The following is a 21,088-nucleotide window of genomic DNA, read 5'->3' on the forward strand; positions in this document are numbered from 1 at the left end:
CCACCTTCTGGCTGCTGCCATCCCTTTATACATGCAGCAGTGAGGCTTCCCCTCTTCCAGCTGCTCCACCACCAAGTCTCACTCCTGCTGCTGCATCCTGATAAAGTCCCCTCCTATTATACACTTGTACCTGCAGGAAAGTCTGTGATAAGTCTGACCTACAGGTACGGTGAATATCCTCTACACTTGCACCGTTTAGCAGGTATTCACTGCGGCTGCAGCTGGTGACGTCATGGCGCTCTGCGTTCAGTGTGAGCCGTCAGTGCAGAGCGCGCCGCGATCATGACTCCCATGTGCAGGAGTGATGTCATCACAGCACGGCCATTTCATTTTATTTGACCAGAGTTCTTCTTTAATCCTCCGGAGGATTCCCCCTTCCTGACCAGGTCATTTTTTGTGATACGTTAACTGCCAATTGTGCGGTCGTGCAACGCTGCACCCAAATGACATTTGCGTCCTTTTTTTCCCCCCACAAATAGAGCTTTCTTTCGGTGGTATTTGATCACCTCTGGATTTTAATTTTTTACGCTCTAAAGCTTAGATCTTGTCTTCTCTCCCCACTGTACTCCCTATAACCTCTCAAACACCCCCTTTCCCCTCTCTGATCACAATCTCATCACCTTCACAGTCTCCTCGTCCTCCAACACCTATCCCACCAAACAGCAGACGATTACCAGCAGAAATCTCCGAAACCTAAACCCGGCTCCCTTCCACTGACCAACTCTATGACAGCATCAACCCCCTGTCCTGCGCTCACCTGGCCACGGCTGTCTACAACAACTCGCTTTCATCCACTCTACTGTAGACTCACTTGCTCCCCTAACAACACGAAGCATCCTAACCTGCCTTCCTAACATACACTTCCTCCCTTCACGCTGCCAAACAAGCCTACTTTGTCACTCTCATTAATACCTTCTCTTCATGTCCTCGTCGGCTCTTCTCTACCTTTAACTCTCTTTTTTTCTCCGCCCCCACCACCACCCAGCGCCTCACTCACTGCCCACGAGATTGCACACCACTTCCAAAACAAGATTGATGCAATTCGTAGGGACTACACAGACACCCACCCCACTTAGCATTCCTCATACCATACCTCCCTCAACACTTTCCTCCTTTGACCCCGCTACCACCGAAGAGGTCCTTAAGGTCTTCTCAGAAGCCTGCCTCACCACCTGTCCCCTCACAACTCCTTCGGTCACCCTCCTCTTCCATCCTATGCTCTCTCACTCACATCTTCAATCTCTCCCTCTCTACAGGTGCCTTCCCCTCCCCTCTAAAGAATGCTCACATCACTCCCATACTTAAAAAGCCCTCCCTGGACCCCACCAACCTGAACAACTTAAGAACCATCTGCCTGCTGCCATTTACCTCTAAACTCCTAGAACGCTTAGTCTACAATCGTCTGAGCTCCTACCTCACTGACAACAACCTTCTCGACCCTTTACAGTCTGGCTTTCACCCTCTACACTCCACCGAAACTGCCCTACTAAAACTCACTAATGATCTACTAACTGCTAAAACCAACAGCCACTATTCAATACTCCTACTACTCGACCTCTCTGCGGCTTTTGACATGGTTGACCACCCCCTCCTGCTCAAAAAAATTGTTTTGAGAAAAAAAACAATATTTTTGACTTTTTGCTCTAAAATATATCCAGTAAAAAAATCGTAAAAATCAAATTTCGGCATAAATTTAGACCAAAATGTATTCTGCTCCATGTCTTTGCTAAAAAAAAAAATCCCAATATGCGTAAATTAATTGGTTTATAGCGTTTACAAATGGCGGTTTAGATACTGGGATTTTTTTTTTTTTTTACTAGTAATGGCGGCGAACAGTGACTTATAGCAGGACTGCGGCAGGCATTCTGACACTGGGGGGGAACTGACTTGGTGTCACTGACATCCCTAGTGAGTGACACCAATACAGAGATAAGTGGTTTCTTTTGGTGGTATTTGATCACCACTGGTTTTTTTTTTTGCGATATAAACGAAAAAAAAGACCAGAAATTAAAAAAAAAAAAGCCCTATTTTCTCCTATAAAACATATCCAATAGAAAAATGTAAAAAATCAGATTTGTTCATAAATTTTGGCTATTATGTGTTCTACATGTCTTTGATTAAAAAAAAAAAAAATTGTAAATAATATTTTTTTTTATACAGTACTAGCGGGACTGTAATAGCGTGGTGGGCAATCTGACACTTTTGCGAACTAACTGGTGACACTAATACAGTGATCAGTGCTAATAACATTGTACTAATGACACTGTCTGGGAAGGGGTTAACATCTAGGGGTGGTCAAAGGGTGAACTGTGGGCCTTAGGCTGCTTTCACACTGATTTGCTTTTCTTCTGCTTTTACAATAACAAAAAGTGGCAGAAAAACGTGTCGCAATGTGTTATTATGGAACTCTTCAAACTGATCCGTTCCAGGTCCGATGTGTTTTTCAAAGTCCTGCTCGCTGCATATTTGGTGCAGGTTTGTTACATTGTAAATATGCACCAAAAACGCACCTCCCGAAAAAATCCATGGACTACGCGACAAAAATGCATTGAAAACGCACCTGCTGTGCATTTATTGGTGCGTTTTTTGAGTCAAACATGCGATAAAAACGCATATGCGCTTTTTCCGCCTATAAGTATGAAAGTAGCCTAACCGTGCTTGGTTTGTGTACTTTGTGGTTCGAAGGGATTTGCCAGTTTTTATTCCCTGCTTTGCAAAACGGCACATCCCCGCTGACAGGACAAAGCTCTGTGTTGTTTACATTCAGAGCATTGTCTTGTTATCCGCTTCATTGGTTCATTGGTTAGTGGGTCCCAGCTGGCAATCATTAGCCAGGCCCGCTGATTGGCTTGTACTTTAACCCCTTGGCGCCGGAGACTCCTGGCCCTTTAAGGGTTTCAGAAGCCAGGGGTGGGGTTTTAGGGTCATGTGACCGTCGTGATTCGCCGGTGGTCACATGATCGGGAAAGGTCCCGATTCAAAGAGATCGGGACCTTTCCGTGAGTACTGGACATGTGTGCTGGGAGCGCGCTCTCAGCACATATGTTTTTCTTAATTGCACGCAAATGTGCGGCTGCTCAGCGTCAAGGCCCAGACGCCGGGAGGCCGCACATTTGCGTGTGGCCGACGCCAAGAGGTTAACTAATGCGCAGCCAGGGCGTCAGATGCTCGTGTGCACCCCATACCCAGAAGAGTCGGATCACATATTAGATCAGTGATCCAACGCAGGGATGACGCTTTGCCGCTGTACATCTAAGTGATGTGGTCAGCAAGCTGTTAAAGAAATAGAAAAATCTGCAGGAGAGCTTGTCCTGTTAAAAAAAAAAAAACGAAAAACAACAGACTTACTGGCCAGATCAACAGGTGAAAATAGGAGATTCTAAAAAAGAAAACTAATGCAGCCACAGGGTGGATTTGATTTAAATCAAACTGATTTAAATCATGATTTAAATCACGATTTAAATCACTAGTCAGTAAGGCTTGATTTAAATCCTAGTTTTCTACATAAAGACTAATTCTTGCCGGTATAACTTTAATATACAAGTAGATGAAGATTTTTAGAATAACAACTTTTCATATTAGTTTTTTTATCCCCAGTTTAATAGGTTAATCATTCATATTTGGACAACTTTTCTGTTGTACTTAGGAAGGAGAAAAATAATCATTACCTTAATAATAACAATTTAAATAGATTTATTCAACTGAAACAATAACATTCCAGCATATGTGATTGGCTTAAACATCCATGTTTGGTAACTAATTTGGCTAAACAAAATATATATATTTTAAGAAACTTAGACTGTCAGCCCCTTCCTCCTCACACTTAGTGTCACTTTCTTCTTGTGCAGATCTATTCCACTCCAAACAATCAGAAAAATATTGTTTCTATTCTATTCACTGAACTTCTTGAAACTTAGCAGTGAAGGGGCTGATTCTGTATTCATAGGTTTGTAGAAGTTAGGATGAAGGGCTTTTTCTGAACTCTGTTCATGTTATAACATTTTTGCTGTGAAGAAGAGGCATGTGATCTCCGCTGAGTCAAATTCAGTTTTGAGAACTGCAAAAGTAAACCAACATCTGTGATAATATCTTGTAGGCCGAGAAACTGCCCAATAATCTTACAGAAACCTCTGGAAGAGCCTGACATTGTGAATGGATTCATGGGATTTATTTACCAAAAAAATTAAACATATACAGCCTTATTCTACATAATTAAAAAACTAATCTTTATTTCATGATGGAATAACCTTTGGATGGTAATATATTTTCCTCAAAAAGCATTTTATTTAAAAAATCCGATTTAAATAAAAAAAATCCGATTTAAATAAAAAAAATCATTGATTGTTATCCACCCTGTGCAGCCATCACATCGAAGAATTAACGAGCTGCAAAATATTTAAATGTTTGATTTTGGGTTTAATGGAGTGAAGGAAAGCCCAATCCGCAACCTGTATTCCTCCAGGAGTTCCGTATATTCCTCCGGGATGTATTTATATAACTGTAGTACACTGTGTGTATGTCGTGTGTACTATGTATAAAATCCGTATAATTATTCCTATTCTATATCCTTTATTGTAGATGGATGACCTAGCCCTGAACCTCGGAGACCTGGACCTCACCTCCGATGACATTACTTTGGACACAGTCAGCAGTAAATATTTGAGATCTCAGGCCACGCTCTCACTGTCTGTCCCTCTTCTGTCTGTCCCTTGTCATGTATTTGTGAAAGAATGGGGATAAGAAGGAGGCAGGCACAGAAACGAGGACCATACACACAACTAGTGTTCACTGTATCCAGGTCCATTTCCTAACCCTGGGTACCCGAGATCAGACAGCGGTCACGCCTCTGTGTTTTGTTTTTTTTTGTTTTTTTTTTGCAGACTAGTGCCGGCCATAGATGGGTCGAAAATTGGCCGATTTTTTGGCAGAAAAAAAATCGGCCGATTTTCGCACTGTTAGTGGGTTAATTGGTCGGTCATTTTTTGGGGTTTTTGCACATTTTTTTATCGGGCTTATTGGGTAATTCACGGCCGATTTTGACGATCAGCCGATTTTCTCAGCAATGATGGGCAAATCGGCCAATTGTTTTACCGATAAAAAAAATACGCATGAGCCGTGACCTGCAAGAAGAAGAAAAAGAAGAAGAATAAAAAGAAGAAGAATAAGAATTCCAGTCCGCTATTATATTTTATATGAAAAGTCTTGCGGTTGCAACAACGTATCCATTTGTATCCAAATAAAAACATCTGTATCCAAAATGGATACAAATTATTATTATTATTATTATACAGTATTTATAAAGCGCCAATAGTTCGCTCAGCGCTGTACATTACAAAGGGGGACAGAACATGTGACAGAACAATACCAATACAATGCAAAACATGAGGGGATCGAGGGCCCTGCTCTTTCGAGCTTACAATCTAGGAGGGAGGGGATGGTGGTACAGGAGGAGATAGCTGTGGGGGATGGAGTGGTAGGAAGAGTGAAGGAGGTCGGCAGGTTAGCAGGGGGTGGGGTAGGCTTCCCTGAAGAGATGGGTTTTCAGGGTGCACCTAAAGGAGAGGAGAGTAGGTGATAATCTGATGGGTTGGGGCAGGGAGTTCCAGAGGATGGGTGACACCCTGGAGAAGTCCTGGAGGCAGGCATGGGAGGAGGAGACCAGGGAACTAGAGAGAAGGAGGTCTTGTGAGGAGCGGAGTGTGCGTGTTGGGCGGTACTTGGATATTAGGTCAGTGATGTAGTTCGGGGCAGTATGGTGGACGGCTTTGTACGTCAGTGTTAGGATTTTGAATTTGATCCGTTGCGCAATCGGAAGCCAGTGGAGGGATTGGCAGAGGGGGGTGGCGGAGACGGAGCGGTTGGAAAGGTGAATGCGGTTGCAACAAATGGATACATTGTTGCAACCGCAAGACTTTTCATATAAAATATAATAGCGGACTGGAATTCTTAGGGACAGAAGTAATTATGGGGTTAAATGCTGGCCATAGACGTGACGAAATTTGGCCGATGGTAACGTCGGCCGATCGAACGACCGATTTTTCATTTTGTTTTTTAAAAATGGCTGGTTTTCGACCCGTCTATGGCCTGCTTAGGTTTCATTAATTAAAAAGCAAGTCAGACATATACAAATACATGTCAACAATCCAATGACCATTACGAGAAAGGTGTAGGGATATTGCTGATAGAATAACGCAGTCCTCAGCGGCTTTCATTACAGATCCTTAAACAAAAGATAGGTGGAGGGCTCTGTCATAAACATAATACAAACAAGGAAGAATAAAGAAGGCACCATCCCACGAAAGAGGAAATAAGTACAGAGTAACAGTCTGGTCACATCAAACACGACTTTGAAATCGTGTGACTTACAGTGAAGTCGCACGATTTCAAAGTCGGGGGGACCCGTCGATTTCAGGTGCGATTTACAACACATCTGACACAGATGTCTATGCACCAGAAGCAGTGCATGTACTACTTTAGAAATCGGTGCGACTCCGACTAAGTCAGACCCGGATCGATATGGCCGCTCTTATTGCGGACAATAGAGTGCGACTTGGCATGCGATGTGCCAAGTCACATGGAATGAAAATCGCATGCCAATTTGTATCCATTGTGACTGGGGACTAAATGAGCTTCATGGATACTCTCACCACCACCCAGAAGAAATAAAGGGGAGGGGGAAGAAGAAAAGCCATGGAGAAATGGGGATTTTTTTAGGTGCAATCAAAGCTCAAATCAAAAAATTACTAATTTAAAATTACTTTTTATTTTATACAAATTTAAAAAAAAGAAAGATTGGAATTCTGAGAACATGTTATACAAGCTGTGGATTAGACAGTAACTATATTCGCTTGATTGAAAGGATGAAAGAATCGAAGTGCAAAAACACTATATTGCCAAAAGTATTGGTCGGCCGGCCTTTCCACACACATGAACTTTAATGGCCCCCCAGTCTTAGTCCGTAGGGTTCAATATTGAGTTGGCCCCGCCCTTTGCAGCTATAACAGCTTCAACTCTTCTGGGAAGGCCGTCCACAAGGTTTAGGAGGGTGTCTATGGGAAGGTTGGACCATTCTTCCAGAAGCACATTTGTCAGGTCAGGCACTGATGTTGGGGGAGGAGGCCTGGATCGCAGTCTCCGCTCTAATTCATCCCAAAGGTGTTCTATGGGGTTGAGGTCAGGACTCTGTGCAGGCCAGTCAAGTTCCTCCACCCCAAACTGGCTCCTCCATGTCTTTATGGACCTTGCTTTGTGCACTGGTGTGCAGTCATGTTGGAACAGGAAGGGGCCATCCCCAAACTCTTCCCACAAAGTTGGGTCCAAAATGTCTTGTTATGCTGACGCCTTAAGAGTTCCCTTCACTGGAACTAGGGGGCCAAGCCCAACCCCTGAAAAACAACCCCACACCATAATCCCCCCTCCACCAAACTTTACACTTGGCACAATGCAGTCAGGCAAGTACCGTTCTCCTGGCAACCGCCAAACCCAGACACATCCATTAGATTGCCAGACAGAGAGGCGTGGTTGGTCGCTCCAGAGAACACGTCTCCATTGCTTTAGATTCCTAGAGTCCAGTGGCGGCATGCTTTACACCACGGCATCCGACGCTTTGCATTGCACTTGGTATGTAAGGCTTGGATGCAGCTGCTCGGCCATGGAAACCCATTCCATGAAGCTCTCTACACACTGTTGTGCTAATCTGAAGGCCACACCAAGTTTGGAGGTCTTTAGCTATTGACTCTGCAGACATTTGGTGACTTCTGCGCACTGTGCGCTTCAACATGCGCTGACCCCGCTCTGTCATGTGACGTGGCCTACCACTTGGTGGCTGAGTTGCTGTTGTTCCCAGTTGCTTCCACTTTGTTATAATCCCACTAACAGTTGAGCGTGGAATATTTAGTAGCCAGGAAATGTCACGGATGGACTTATTGCCCAGGTGACCACCTATCACGGGACCACGCTTGGAGTCACTGAGCTCCTGAGAGCGACCCATTATTTCACCAATGTTTGTAGAAGCAGTCTGCATGCCTAGGTGATGATTTTATACACCTGTGGCCATGGAGGGGATTGGAACACCTGAATCCAATGATTTGGAGGGCTGGCCCAATACTTTTGGTAATATAGATCGACGCATTTTGCCCCTAAAAAAGGGCTTCTTCAGAATCCACTTTCTTATTACAGCATTACAGTGTTTTACAAACAGTCCAATCAAGTACAATTGTCTTATGAGCATAATAAAGTAGAAGATGAAGAGGATTTCCAAATCCTCAACGATTCCTAATAGACACCATTTAGGACAACAAATACTGGGAAGTCACTTCTCTGTCTACCCGATTCTAGTAAATAGGCAAAAATGTCAGAATTGGCATTTCCAGTGAATAGAAAGTGTCAGTCTCCAGCAGAGCTCCAGCCTTCCCCTCAGTCTTGCATCGTTGTACCGGCTCCTCTGCTGGACTGAAATGGATTCCTCTGATTTCACCACACAATGTAAGCTTCTCACAGTGTGCATTAGAAGCTGCAGCAAGTCAGACAGAGCCTGCCACATGTCTTTCATCCTCAGCCTGGCCTACCCCATTCATTCATTGCATTTCAGTTCCGTCCATCGTGGAAGCTCAACACCATGTGATCATTACCTAGGTTAGTCTTTATGCAAATGAAGCCGGCCTGGAAACTCCCACTTCTACAAACTGACTTCCACCCATTTTGATATTTACATAAGCAGTTCACTGCTTGCATCAGGATTGAGGGCTCTTAAGAAGAGTACTGAGGCAGGGTGCAGTGATGTCTCCCAAAGCTATGTATGGCACCCAGCCAGCCCCTCCACTAGCCATGATCTCTCTGCATTGCATAGAGAAGCACAGAAACCCAGTGATGATGTCACTGCATCTAAAATAAGAGATGGAATTAATGAATTAGCATGTTGATGGGGAGGGAAGGAATCACATAAGGAAAAATATAGGCAGACTAAACTTCAGCTTTAAACCGGCCCATTGTACTTCCTGTCACTCTTTCCATTTGTTCTTCCATTGTCTCATCTCTCCACTTTCTGTCTGTCCTGCTCTTATTGCCCTCTGACTTTGTCTCTTTCTCTCTTCAGTTCACATTCAGGAGAATCTGGAAGATGCTCTTGTCCAGGAAGCTTTGAAGACGGTGAGTGTGTATCAGAAAGGAACAGGCATGCTGAAAAAAAACTAAGCAGGATAATGCTGTGCAATCAAAGATATAATAAGCCATTATTACAACCAAACCTATTTTAGTACATACATATAAAGGTGCAGCGCTAAAATAACATAAATAAAAACTGCATATTATAGCATAAAATAAAGTGCAAAATATCAGATCACACTGAGGCGAACTTGAGTGAATAAAAAGTCCCAAGATAAATGAGGACCCAACGTGGGGATCCGGTAGATCCTAATGAGTGCGTGGGGCAGGGTTCCAGTGTACCACACGGTGAATCTAGGGTAAAAAATGCGCACTCACCAGAAGTGCGTCAAAAATATGAATGTGAAATTATCCTGTTACATCAGGTAGCGGTCATCTACTGCCAAGGTAAGGTCAGGGTCATACACCTTCCAATCGCAACTCAGGGTAGGTACTCCAAGAGTCTCAAACGTGTCACCATCTGGGGTCCCTTTTGAACAGGTTCTGCAAGTGGGGACTCTCATTGAAGAGAGCCCAATAAGGGACACCACATAGTGTGATACCGTATACACTGAGTTTATTATATCAGAAGGTAACACAACAATGAATGGTAGGGATAAAATGAAGGTAAACACTGACCAGATACTGTTCAGGATGGCCAAAAGCGGTGGTCAGACGTCCGGATACTTTAGCCCCCCGACACGTTTCGTGCGATGCACATTATCAAAGGGTGCTGGGCTTACAGAAAAGCCCTGTCCTGTAAGCCCAGCACCCTTTGATAATGTGCATCGCACAAAACGCGTCAGAGGGGCTAAAGTATCCGGACGTCTGACCACCGCTGGTGGCCATCCTGAACAGTATCTGGTCAGTGTTTACCTTCATTTTATCCCTACCATTCATTGTTGTGTTACCTTCTGATATAATAAACTCAGTGTATACGGTATCACACTATGTGGTGTCCCTTATTGGGCTCTCTTCAATGAGAGTCCAAACTTGCAGAACCTGTTCAAAAGGGACCTCAGATGGTGACACGTTTGAGACTCTTGGAGTACCTACCCTGAGTTGCGATTGGAAGGTGTATGACCCTGACCTTACCTTGGCAGTAGATGACCGCTACCTGATATAACAGGATAATTTCACATGCGTATTTTTGACGCACTTCTGGTGAGTGCGCATTTTTTACCCTAGATTCACCGTGTGGTACACTGGAACCCTGCCCCACGCACTCATTAGGATCTACTGGATCCCCACATTGGGCCCTCATTTATCTTGGGACTTTTTATTCACTCAAGTTCACCTCAGTGTGATCTGATATTTTTCACTTTATTTTATGCTATAATATGCTGTTTTTATTTGTTATTTTAGCGCTGCACCTTTATATGTATGTACTCTGTTGGAAGGTTCATTCTTGGTTACCTTTTTGCTGTTCTAGCTGCTATCTGTTATAGAGTTTTGGATAGCGCTCACATATTACCTCTTTATCAAACCTATTTTAGTGTAGAGGGGACAGCATTGAACACCAGTGCCCGGTGTCACACGGTATGAAGTGAGAGGAATGTCATTAATGGTGAGGCAGAGAGCAATAAAAATCTTACAGAGGATCTTACTCCACAATACGAAAACCTTGAGGGACACCGCTTGATAATAAGCAACCAAAATAACCCTTTTTTCTCTCAAAATCCACAGAATGCTCTGACTTGAAGTGGTTGTAAACCTCAGATATGAAATAACAAAGCATATCCCTCTATAGTGTGCACCTGCCTCAATCCAGGGCACTAAGGGGGAGATTTACTAAAACTCTGGCTCTCAGAATCCGGTGCAGCTGTGCATGGGAGCCAATCAGCTTCTAACTTCAGCTTGTTCAGTTAAGCTTTGACAATAAAACCTGGAAGCTGATTAGTTTCTATGTAGAGTTGCAGCAGATTTTGCGCGCTCTAGTTTTAGTAAATAACCCCCTAAGTGTAATTTCTGTCTGCTGCCTCCTTCCACTGCTATCTGCATGAATCACTTCTGATACGTTTCCCTGACACTAAGAGAAAAATGGAGAAGGGGAGGAGCCTCCAGCAGATTGACAGTTTGAGTTCATTTCCTGTATGCTGTGTGAAGGAAGGTGTATCCTCTCCAATTATCTCTCAGAACTCTCCTCACTGAGCTCTGCAGAGTGTAATTTGAGCTCTCCGCTCCCTTTTTTTCTGACAGCTCAGACAAGCTTTATATATTCAGCACTTTGAATGGCTGTAGAGACGAGAAGACTGCAGATAAACAGGTCCAACTTATGTCGGAGGATTTGTTTCATTTCTTTGTATCACCTGAGGCCAGTCACTTCACTTTGAATATGTAGGGGGTTTACAACTACTTTAAGTGCTGGTTGGTGGAGCACGTGTGTAAGAAGGTCTTAGACCTGCCCTTCGTGGGAGATCATCCTTTTGGCTCTTCGCTGGATAAAACCATAATAATGCAAGGAGGGGATAAGAGTACTCCAAGGCATGCAAAGCTAAGGGTTGACAACAAAGGTCAACACCTTCATATCTTGCATCAAAATGTTCCTTTTAGACCCCTTTACCAAAATCTAGTACATTATATGTGTCTGTGTTTTGGGGGATGGGCAACTTTCATGCCTGAACTACCCCTAAACCAGAGCATTTCTGTGGATTTGGGTGGAAGAAAGGGTTACTTTGGTTGCTTATTATCAAGTTGCGTCCCCAATGGACTCCAAAAAAACACTAAAGATTCTTTTTTATATATATATATATATATATATATATATATCTATCTATCTATCAACACGTTATTCTTACCTGCTCTGTGCAGTGGTTTTGCACAGAGCAGCCCCCATCCTTCTCTTTTTGGATCCCTGCCAGTGCTCCTGACTCCTCCCCCTTGAGCAGTGAACCTCAGGGAAATCTGCTTGCCCAGGGGGCACCGCTGTGTGCTTGCCCCCCTAGCTGCTGCTCAGTGCGTCCATAAGACACATAAGCCATGGCTTGGCCACCGCCCCCACCCCTGCTCTCTCCTCATTGCCTCACTGGCTGTGATTGACAGCAGTGGGAGCCAATGGGCTCCCGCTGCTGTCTCAGCTAATGAGGAGGAAGAGTCCCCAGACAGCAGAGGCTGTTGTGAATGTCTCTGGATCAGAGGGGGCTCAGGTAAGGATTGGGGTGGAGGGGGGCTGCTGCACACAGGTTTTTTACCTTCACGCATAGAATACATGAAGTCATTATTATACAGGATTTATATAGCTCCAACAGTTTGCGCAGCGCTTTAGAAAATGAAGGGAGACATAACAGTTACAATACAGTTTGGTATTGGATGATTTTGTAAGTTGTTGTTAGTATCTGAATTTTATTCGTTGAGCGAGTGGAAGCCAGTGGAGGTATTGGCAGAGAGGGGTAGCAGACACTGATTGGAGGCCAGTGGAGGGATTGGCAGAGAGGGGTAGAAGACACTGATTGGAGGCCAGTGGAGGGATTGGCAGAGAGGGGTAGAAGACACTGATTGGAGGCCAGTGGAGGGATTGGCAGAGAGGGGTAGCAGACACTGAACAGTTGATAAGGTGGATAAACCTGGCGGCAGTATTCATGATGGACTGGAGGGGGGATAATCTATGTAAAGGTAAGCCAATGAGGAGGGAGTTGCAGTAGTCGAGGTGAGAAATAACTAGGAAGTGAGTTAGGAGCTTTGTTGGTATCATTGGTTAAAAAGGGGCCTATTCTGGAGATGTTGCGGAGGTTGAGGCGGCATGATTTGGACAAGGATTGGATGTGGGCCTGAAAGGATAGTTCAGAATCCAGGGTTCCCCCTAGCACTCTGGCATTCAGAAATGGGTTGATAGTGGTGCTATTGATCCTGACCGAGAAATCAGGGGACGAGGCACGTGGGGGAGGAAATATTATGAGCTCAGTTTTGGATAGATTGAGTTTTAGGAAGGGTGTGACATCCAGTCTGATATGTCTGTTGGTAAATAGGTGAAATGTGAGGAAACTGATGGAGTGAGCTGAGGAGTAGAGAGATTGATTTGTGTGTCATCAGCATAGAAATGGTATTGGAAACTATGGGAAGCTATCAGCTGACCCAAGGAAGAAGTGTAGATCGAGAACAGGAGAGGTCCAAGGACAGAACCTTGGGGGACCCCGACAGTAAGGGGAGTAGGAGAGGAGGAAGTAGAGTTGTAAGTGACACTGAAGGTGCGGTGAGATAGGTAAGATTCAAACCATTGGAAAGTACAGTCACGGAGACCAAGTAAATAGTCTTTTGAGGAAAAGGGGGTGGTCAACTGTGTCAAAGGCAGCAGAGAGGTCCAAGAGGAAGAGTATGGAATAGTGACCATTGGTTTTAGCGGTTAGTAAGTCGTTTGTGAGTTTTAGGAGAGCAGTCTCTGTGGAGTGTTGTGGGCAAAATCCAGACTGAACGGGATCGAGAAGGTTATTCTCCATGAGGTGGCAGCTCAGCCAATTGTAGACTAGACCTTCAAGGAGTTTGGAGGCAAAAGGGAGTAAGGAGATGGGTCTTAGATTGCTAAGATTGATGGGGTCCAGTGAGGCCTTTTTAAGTATGGGGGTGACTAGCGCATGTTTTAGAGAGTTGGGGAAGATGCCAGTAGAAAGGGAGAGATTGAAGATACCAGTTAAAGAGTGAAGGATAGAGCCAGAGGGTGACCGTAGTATTTGCGAGGGAACAGGGTCCAGGGGGCAGGTGGTTAGGTGGGCTTTAGAAAACCATTTACCAACCTCCTCTATAGTAGCTGGGTTAAACAAGGGAAGTATAGATTGTGCAGGTGGACAAGGAGTGTAGGGTGAGGGAGATATCTGTACAGTGGAGATCTCATCACGAATTGTATCAATCTTATTTTTTAAGTGATTAGCGATCTCCTGGGCAGTGAGTGAGTTAGTGGAGGTAAAGAAGGACGAAGTAGAGAGTTAAAGGTAGAATAGAGTTGACGGGGATTGCGTGAGAGGGTGTTAATGAGAGCGATAAAATAGGTCTAATCAAAAAGAAAAGAAAGTGAGCGCTATATTGTAGAGCAGCTGGGACACCAAAAAGGTACCAATACAACCTCTCAAGATCCAAGTAAAAATAAAGGTGCAGCACTTATATGATCAGAAATATGAATCATGCAATCAAATCGTCTGATGGAAATTAATATAAGTCAAATAACCAATCACTCATTGAAGTGAAAAATCATGCATAGGGTGCAAAAACCAAAGTCCACATAAACAGTTGGGCGTGAAGTCTAGTAGTGAGAATATCAAATACAGGAGTGATTTCTTCCCAAAACTTCTGGTGATCAAATAATAAATTGCGCACTCACCAGATGCACAAAGTTATTGCGCATTTGAGAAAACAATATCTCAGAAGGTCAGCTGAAGCGTCTTAAAGGGGCCTCTACCGCCTGGTATGGATTCCTCCCTAGATAGCTCGTGGGTGACAGCAGCTTCTCTCTCCTTTGCAAAGAACTCTGTGGATGGTTGGACTCATAAAGAGTCCAAAGAAGGAGGAGGCCACACAGCGTGATACTGCTTCAAATTTTTAATAATCCAGTCACAGGTACAAATGTAAGGCAAATAAAATCAAAAAGACACTGACCATGTGTATAGGCAAGATGGCTGCCGGACCACCACAGGGCCTCGGCAGCGTCACGTCACAGCGTTGTAGCCCCCTCTGACGCGTTTCGTGCTAACGCACATACTCATAGGGGGTACGCTATAAGATCATATAAGCGCTGCACCTTTATTTATACTTGGATAAAATAGGTCTGTTTGGCAGTGTTGAGACACGAATTGTATTTTTGAAGGGCAGATTTATATTGGTTGAAATCCTGGAGCCTTTAGAACCACTTTAACAGCGAGTACAAAACTCATATTTTTCATTGCTGTCTACATTCCCACGGTAGAGATTACCTCTCACTTCCTGTTTTGATTACCACTGTTACTGAGACAAGAAATAAGAATTTATGTTCCCCAATAGGGACGAAGCCAGAATTTAATATCTGTCACTGTATCTAAAGCATGTTTTCCCTGGAGTTCCACTTTACATAGTTGTCATAAAATGACATCTTTCTTTTTTTATTATTTTTGGCAGGGTGTTGATCTCAGACAATACTCCAAACAAGTTGAGATGGAGCTGCAGCAGATTGAGCATGTGTCAATAAAAGACTGTATCCTTCCAGCACTGGTCAGGATTTTCCTCTTCCCCTTAAAGAATTCTGAATGAAAAAACATTCTTTTTGGACCTTTTAGATTTTATTTTGTTTAATTTCCACTGTTCATATTATAATGGGGGCAAGTGCTGGGTGCAGAGGAATCCCTGTGGGATTTAACAGGCTTATTTTTCTTCTGGTGATAGTTTCTTTAACTAATTGCCGACCGCAGATAGCCGAATGACGGCTGCACTGCGGCTGGCCAGTTCGTCATATGACGTCCTCCCAGAACGCGCTCTCCTGTGCGCCCCCCGGGGCACGCACCCGGCGATCTCCTACGGACACAGCTGATCACGTGACGTGGTAAAAGGCCAATCACAGCGGCCTTTTACCACGTGATCAGCCGTGTCCAATGACACGCTGATCACCGGTAAAATGCAAATGCCGGTTCTCGGCTGCACTTTCCTCACGCTGTCAGATCGTGAGGAAAGTACTGCCGAAAACCGGCAGTTGTTAGAGTGGGGATCGGCACTGATCATCAGGGTCACTGATCACCAGTGCCCTGATGATCGGTGCCCAGCAGTGCCACACACAAGTTCCGCCCACCTGTGCCCAGCAGTGCGCCCACCTATGTCACCCAGCAGTGTCACCACATGTGCCCAGAAGTGCCACCTACCTGTGCCCAGTAGTGCCACCCACCTGTGCCCACCAGTGCCGATCAGTGCAGCCCAGCAGTGCTACCAGTCAGTGTCCAGCGGTTGTGCCTGTCAGTGCCACCTATCAGTACCCATTATCAGTGTCGCCTATCAGTGCCGCATATCAGTGCCACCTATCCGTGCCACCTATCCGTGCCACCTCATTAGTGCTGCCTATCAGTGCCGCCTATCCGTGCCACCTCATTAGTGCCGCCTATCAGTGCCCTTCAGTGCTGCCTATCAGTACCCATTATCAGTGTCGCCTATCAGTGCCACCAATCAGTGCCGCATATCAATGCCACCTATCCGTGACACCTCATTAGTGCTGCCTATCAGTGCCGCCTATCCGTGCCACCTCATTAGTGCCGCCTATCAGTGCCGCCTATCAGTGCCCATCAGTGCTGCCTCATCAACGCACATCAGTGAAGGAGAAAAATTACCTGTTTGAAAAATTTTATAATAGAAACAAAAAACTTTTTTTTTTTTTCAAATTTTTTTGCACTTTTTTTGCTTATAGCACAAAAAGTAAAGTGCCCAGCAGTGATTAAATACCACCAAAAAAAAAGCTCTATTTGTGAGGAAAAAAATGATAAAAATTTCATATGGGTACAATCTTGCATGACCGCACAATTGTCAATCAAAGTGCGACAGTGCTGAAAGCTGAAAATTGGCCTGTTAAATAAGGGGGTGTAAGTGCCTGGTAGGCAAGTGGTTAAACCTTTAACGTGTAACCCCTGTCTGGGGAGATTCAACCTCACCTGTGATCCCGGTGACCGTTGTACCAGCATAGAAAGTGATGGGAAATCCCAAAGATTTTGAGTCGTTACCAAAACAAGTGGCGAGGGGATGTCTTTTAATGGGGACACCTATTCCATTAAGGAGGGGAATTCCTCAAACTTCATGTTGCATCCCCAGAACAGGAAATGAAGGGAAGTGTTCCCAACTGGACAAAGACAGCAAAAAATACAGTGACGGGGGTTTAATGCTTCCTAACTGTATTCAAAATTTTAGAAAAAGCTTTGACCCTACATAGATTTTAAAGCCAGAGTCCAACTAGAACATTTTCTTTGTTTTAGGATATAGTGGGGAAGAGTTCTACATTTGTTATCACTCACTTCACCTAGGGATATCTTCCCTTCCTGTTCATGTGATAGGGGGGCAGGGTTTAACAAAAGTCATTTTAGCCTTTTTGTATTCTGCTAAAATAGTATTTTTGTTTGTATTTGTGTGCCCACTAGAAAGATTTCCCATCTCTCACTGAAAAGATTTTTCATCACTTGCTGTTCTAGTGATAGGGGGCCACAGACACAGGAAGTATGGGAAAATCTACCCCAGTGGGGTCATGGACAGCTGTAAAAATCTGACATCTGTTCTGAAATTTCCCACTCTATCTACATCTAAATAATAAATAAAACCATAGTCTCCAATCTATGACCCAGGGGTCGGATGCGGCCCTTTGCTTGTTCTTATCCGGCCCTTGGGGCATTTATTCTCCCACTGATACAAAACACTATTCCTCTCACGGACACCAACAAAGGGGCATAATTCCTGATACTGACATCAACAACAGGCACTATTCTTCCCATTGACACCTACGATGGGGCACTATTCCTCCCATTGACACCTGTGATGGGGCACTATTCCTCCCATTGATACCTACGATTGGGCACTATTCCTCCCATTGACATCTACGACGGGGCTCTATTCCTCCCATTGACACCTACGATTGGGCACTATTCCTCCCATTGACACCTAAGATGGGACACTATTCCTCCCATTGACGCTTACGATTGGATACTATTCCTCCCATTGATATCTAAGATGGGGCACTATTCCTCCCATTGACACCTACGATTGGGCACTATTCCTCCCATTGACACCTAAGATGGGACACTATTCCTCCCATTGACGCTTACGATTGGATAGTATTCCTCCCATTGACACCTAAGATGGAGCACTATTCCTCCCATTGACGCTTACGATTGGACACTATTCCTCCCATTGACGCTTACGATTGGACACTATTCCTCCCATTGACGCTTACGATTGGACACTATTCCTCCCATTGACGCTTACGATTGGACACCATTCCTCCCATTGACATCTACGATTGGGCACTATTCCTCCCATTGACACCTACGATTGGGCACTATTCCTCCCATTGACACCTACGATTGGACACTATTCCTCCCATTGATACCTACGATGGAGCACTATTCCTCCCATTGACACTTACGATGGAGCACTATTCCTCCCATTGACACCTACGGTTGGGCACTATTCCTCCCATTGACACTTACGATTGGGCACTATTCCTCCCATTGACACCTACGATTGGGCACTATTCCTCCCACTGATATCTAAGATGGGGCACTATACCTCCCATTGACACCTATGTTGGGGCACTATTCCTCCCATTGACACCTACGATGGGGCACTATTCCTCCCATTGATATCTAAGATGGGGCACTATTCCTTCCATTGACACCTACGTTGGGGCACTATTCCTCCCAATTCCACCAACAATTGGGTACTATTCCTGTCACTGAAACAAACCATGAGGCACTATTCCTCCCACTGATACTAACAATGGAGCACCATAAATGAAATAAAAGCTTGCCTAGAATTAGTGAAGGTTTTATGTTTTGTGATCCATAGTGAGTCATCTGACTCCTCTCAACATCTCCTGCACCCCCTACGGTTCTCTCCAGATATGGTTATAAGAGCAATAACTTTTCCAAAAATGACAGAGTTTCTAAATGTTGAATCTTGGTGCTGCCCCCTTACTCTGTTGCCCTAGGCTTTAGTGTATGGCCATAATTATGGTAAATGCTGCCCTGAAGTACATACTATGGCTGGCTCACCAGTAATCACTTGTTGAATTTGGCAAACCTGTGTTTTGTAGCAAAAACTCCCCCTGCACATACCGGTTTTGTTTCCACAATCAAAAACACACCCGTTTTTCATCCTCTGTAGTTGATTGCTCCAGAGATGTGCGTATTCCTCAATGCATTGCAGATATAGAACAGAGTCAGAACATCGCTTCTCTCCATAATCAAATTATCGCCTGTGACGCCATCCTAGAGGTAAGCTCGCCTCTCATACATTCTGTAGGCTTCACCCTCCCAGGTTCTGCACTCTCCTGCCTGGCAGAGGATGTGTGTGATACCTTTTGGCCTGACATGTAATCTGTGAGGGGAAAGAAATGGTCTGTGTTTCCTTTACCAGACCACCAGATTCCAGTGATCAGTTTTTATTATAGCACAGGTTTTCTTTGTCCCGGTGTCTGTGGATGTTGCTGTTTTTTGTTTTTGCAGAGAATGGGCCAGATGCTGGGTGGATTCCAGTCGGACCTGAGTTCTATTAGCTCAGAGATCCATTCGTTGCAGGAGTTGTCACTGGCCATGAACATCAAATTGAAAAACCGTCAGACTGTCAGGAGCGAGCTGAGCGAACTGGTGGATGAACTCATCATTCCCAACAACATGATAAAGTAAGAAAAGGAGATATGAGGGAAGAATCAGCAGAAGACAGTGTGTGTGTAGTCACGTCTTGCTGTGATGTTGTCTGTAGTGACAACATGAAACAGGTCCTTAGAAATATCAAGAAACAATACAACAGACCACAAAATGACTTCAAGTGGACCTTTCAGTAATTTTACGGTCTGCACGATCAAAGAATTATTCCAGACATTGACATGTTATACATAGTTACATTGGCCCAGCTTGGACCAATGTACAACGTAACTATGTATATGACATACCTGGGTGGTCCCCATGGAAGCTGGATTTGACTGAAGTAGACACTAATGGAAAGTACTGAAGCTACTCCAACTGGTTGTGGGTCCTTCACAGGAGGCTTCTTGGCACAAGTGCCATTCAAAGAATGCTTTGTATTTTCTGAATGAAAGCAAAGTGTTTTCTGCTTGTATGAAGTAGAGAAGCAGTTTTTTCTGCCTGGAGTTCAGCTTTAAAAATGCTTAAAGTGTTAGTAAATGCAGGACCCTGCATTCACTATATCCGGTCCCCCTGGACCCTGCATTCACTGTATTCGGTCCCCACAGACCCTGCATTCACTATATCCGGTCTCCCCGGACCCTGCATTCACTATATCCGGTCTCCCCGGACCCTGCATTCACTATATCCGCTCTGCCCGAACCCTGCATTCACTATATCCGGTCTCCTTGAACCCTGCATTCACTATATCCGGTCTCCTCGAACCCTGCATTCACTATATCTGGTCTCCTTGAACCCTGCATTCACTATATCCGGTCTCCTCGAACCCTGCATTCACTATATCTAGTCTCCCCGGACCCTACATTCACTATATCCGGTCTACCCGGACCCTGCATTCACTATATCCGGTCTCCCCGGACCCTGCATTCACTATATCCGGTCTCCCCGGACCCTGCATTCACTATATCCGGTCTCCCCGGACCCTACATTCACTATATCCGGTCTCCCCGGACCCTGCATTCACTATATCCGGTCTCCCCGGACCCTACCTTCACTATATCCGGTCTCCCCGGACCCTACCTTCACTATATCCGGTCTCCCCGGACCCTACCTTCACTATATCCGGTCTACCCCGGACCCTGCATTCACTATATCCGGTCTCCCCGGACCTCTGAATTCACTATATACGGTCTCCCCGGACCCTGCATTCACTATATCCGGTCTCCTTAGACCCTGCATTCGCTATATCTGGTCTCCCATAGTACACACAACACGGAAAGGCAATTATTTTAGTAAATATAACCTGCTAAATACCTTTTCTCATCAGCAGTATATAGCAGTCTTGTGGCTTCTATCTGTGTCCAGCCCAGCACTAGCTAAAGCTTGTAGGAGTTTTCTTTCTGCTCTAGGAGGATGCAGGACCCCTGACCTCTGTCTGACCAGTGCTGATTGCCCTGTGCTAATCACATGCACTCTCCCAAGAAAAAGAAAAAAAAACTTCTCTAGCAATACACACTATAGTGAGCATGTGGAAATGCTTGCGGTTCAGGTGGTCACTTGAAAAAGGGGAGGAACAGAGAAGAAAGGATCAAACGGCCATTTTACACAATTAGGAGTATTAACCCCTTAGGTTCTACAGTGAGTATAACAAGCATGCATAT

The 21,088-nt window shown here is 44.7% G+C and overlaps 1 protein-coding gene across 1 annotated transcript in view; it reads left to right on the forward strand.

The window, feature by feature from the left end:
* VPS52 (VPS52 subunit of GARP complex) overlaps positions 1–21,088 on the forward strand; it is a 53,426-nt gene that overhangs the window by 275 nt on the left and 32,063 nt on the right. Inside the window, exons 2-6 of the mRNA XM_089658950.1 lie at positions 4,579–4,651; positions 9,095–9,147; positions 15,220–15,295; positions 18,991–19,058; positions 19,290–19,465. Of these exons, the coding sequence (XP_089515076.1) occupies positions 4,579–4,651; positions 9,095–9,147; positions 15,220–15,295; positions 18,991–19,058; positions 19,290–19,465 (446 nt within the window). The remainder of the gene's footprint in view (positions 1–4,578; positions 4,652–9,094; positions 9,148–15,219; positions 15,296–18,990; positions 19,059–19,289; positions 19,466–21,088) is intronic.

This window comes from Staurois parvus, unplaced genomic scaffold (genome assembly GCF_062004578.1).
Source record: "Staurois parvus isolate SC_StPar_1 unplaced genomic scaffold, SC_StPar_1.0 ptg001113l, whole genome shotgun sequence".
NCBI lineage: Eukaryota > Metazoa > Chordata > Amphibia > Anura > Ranidae > Staurois > Staurois parvus.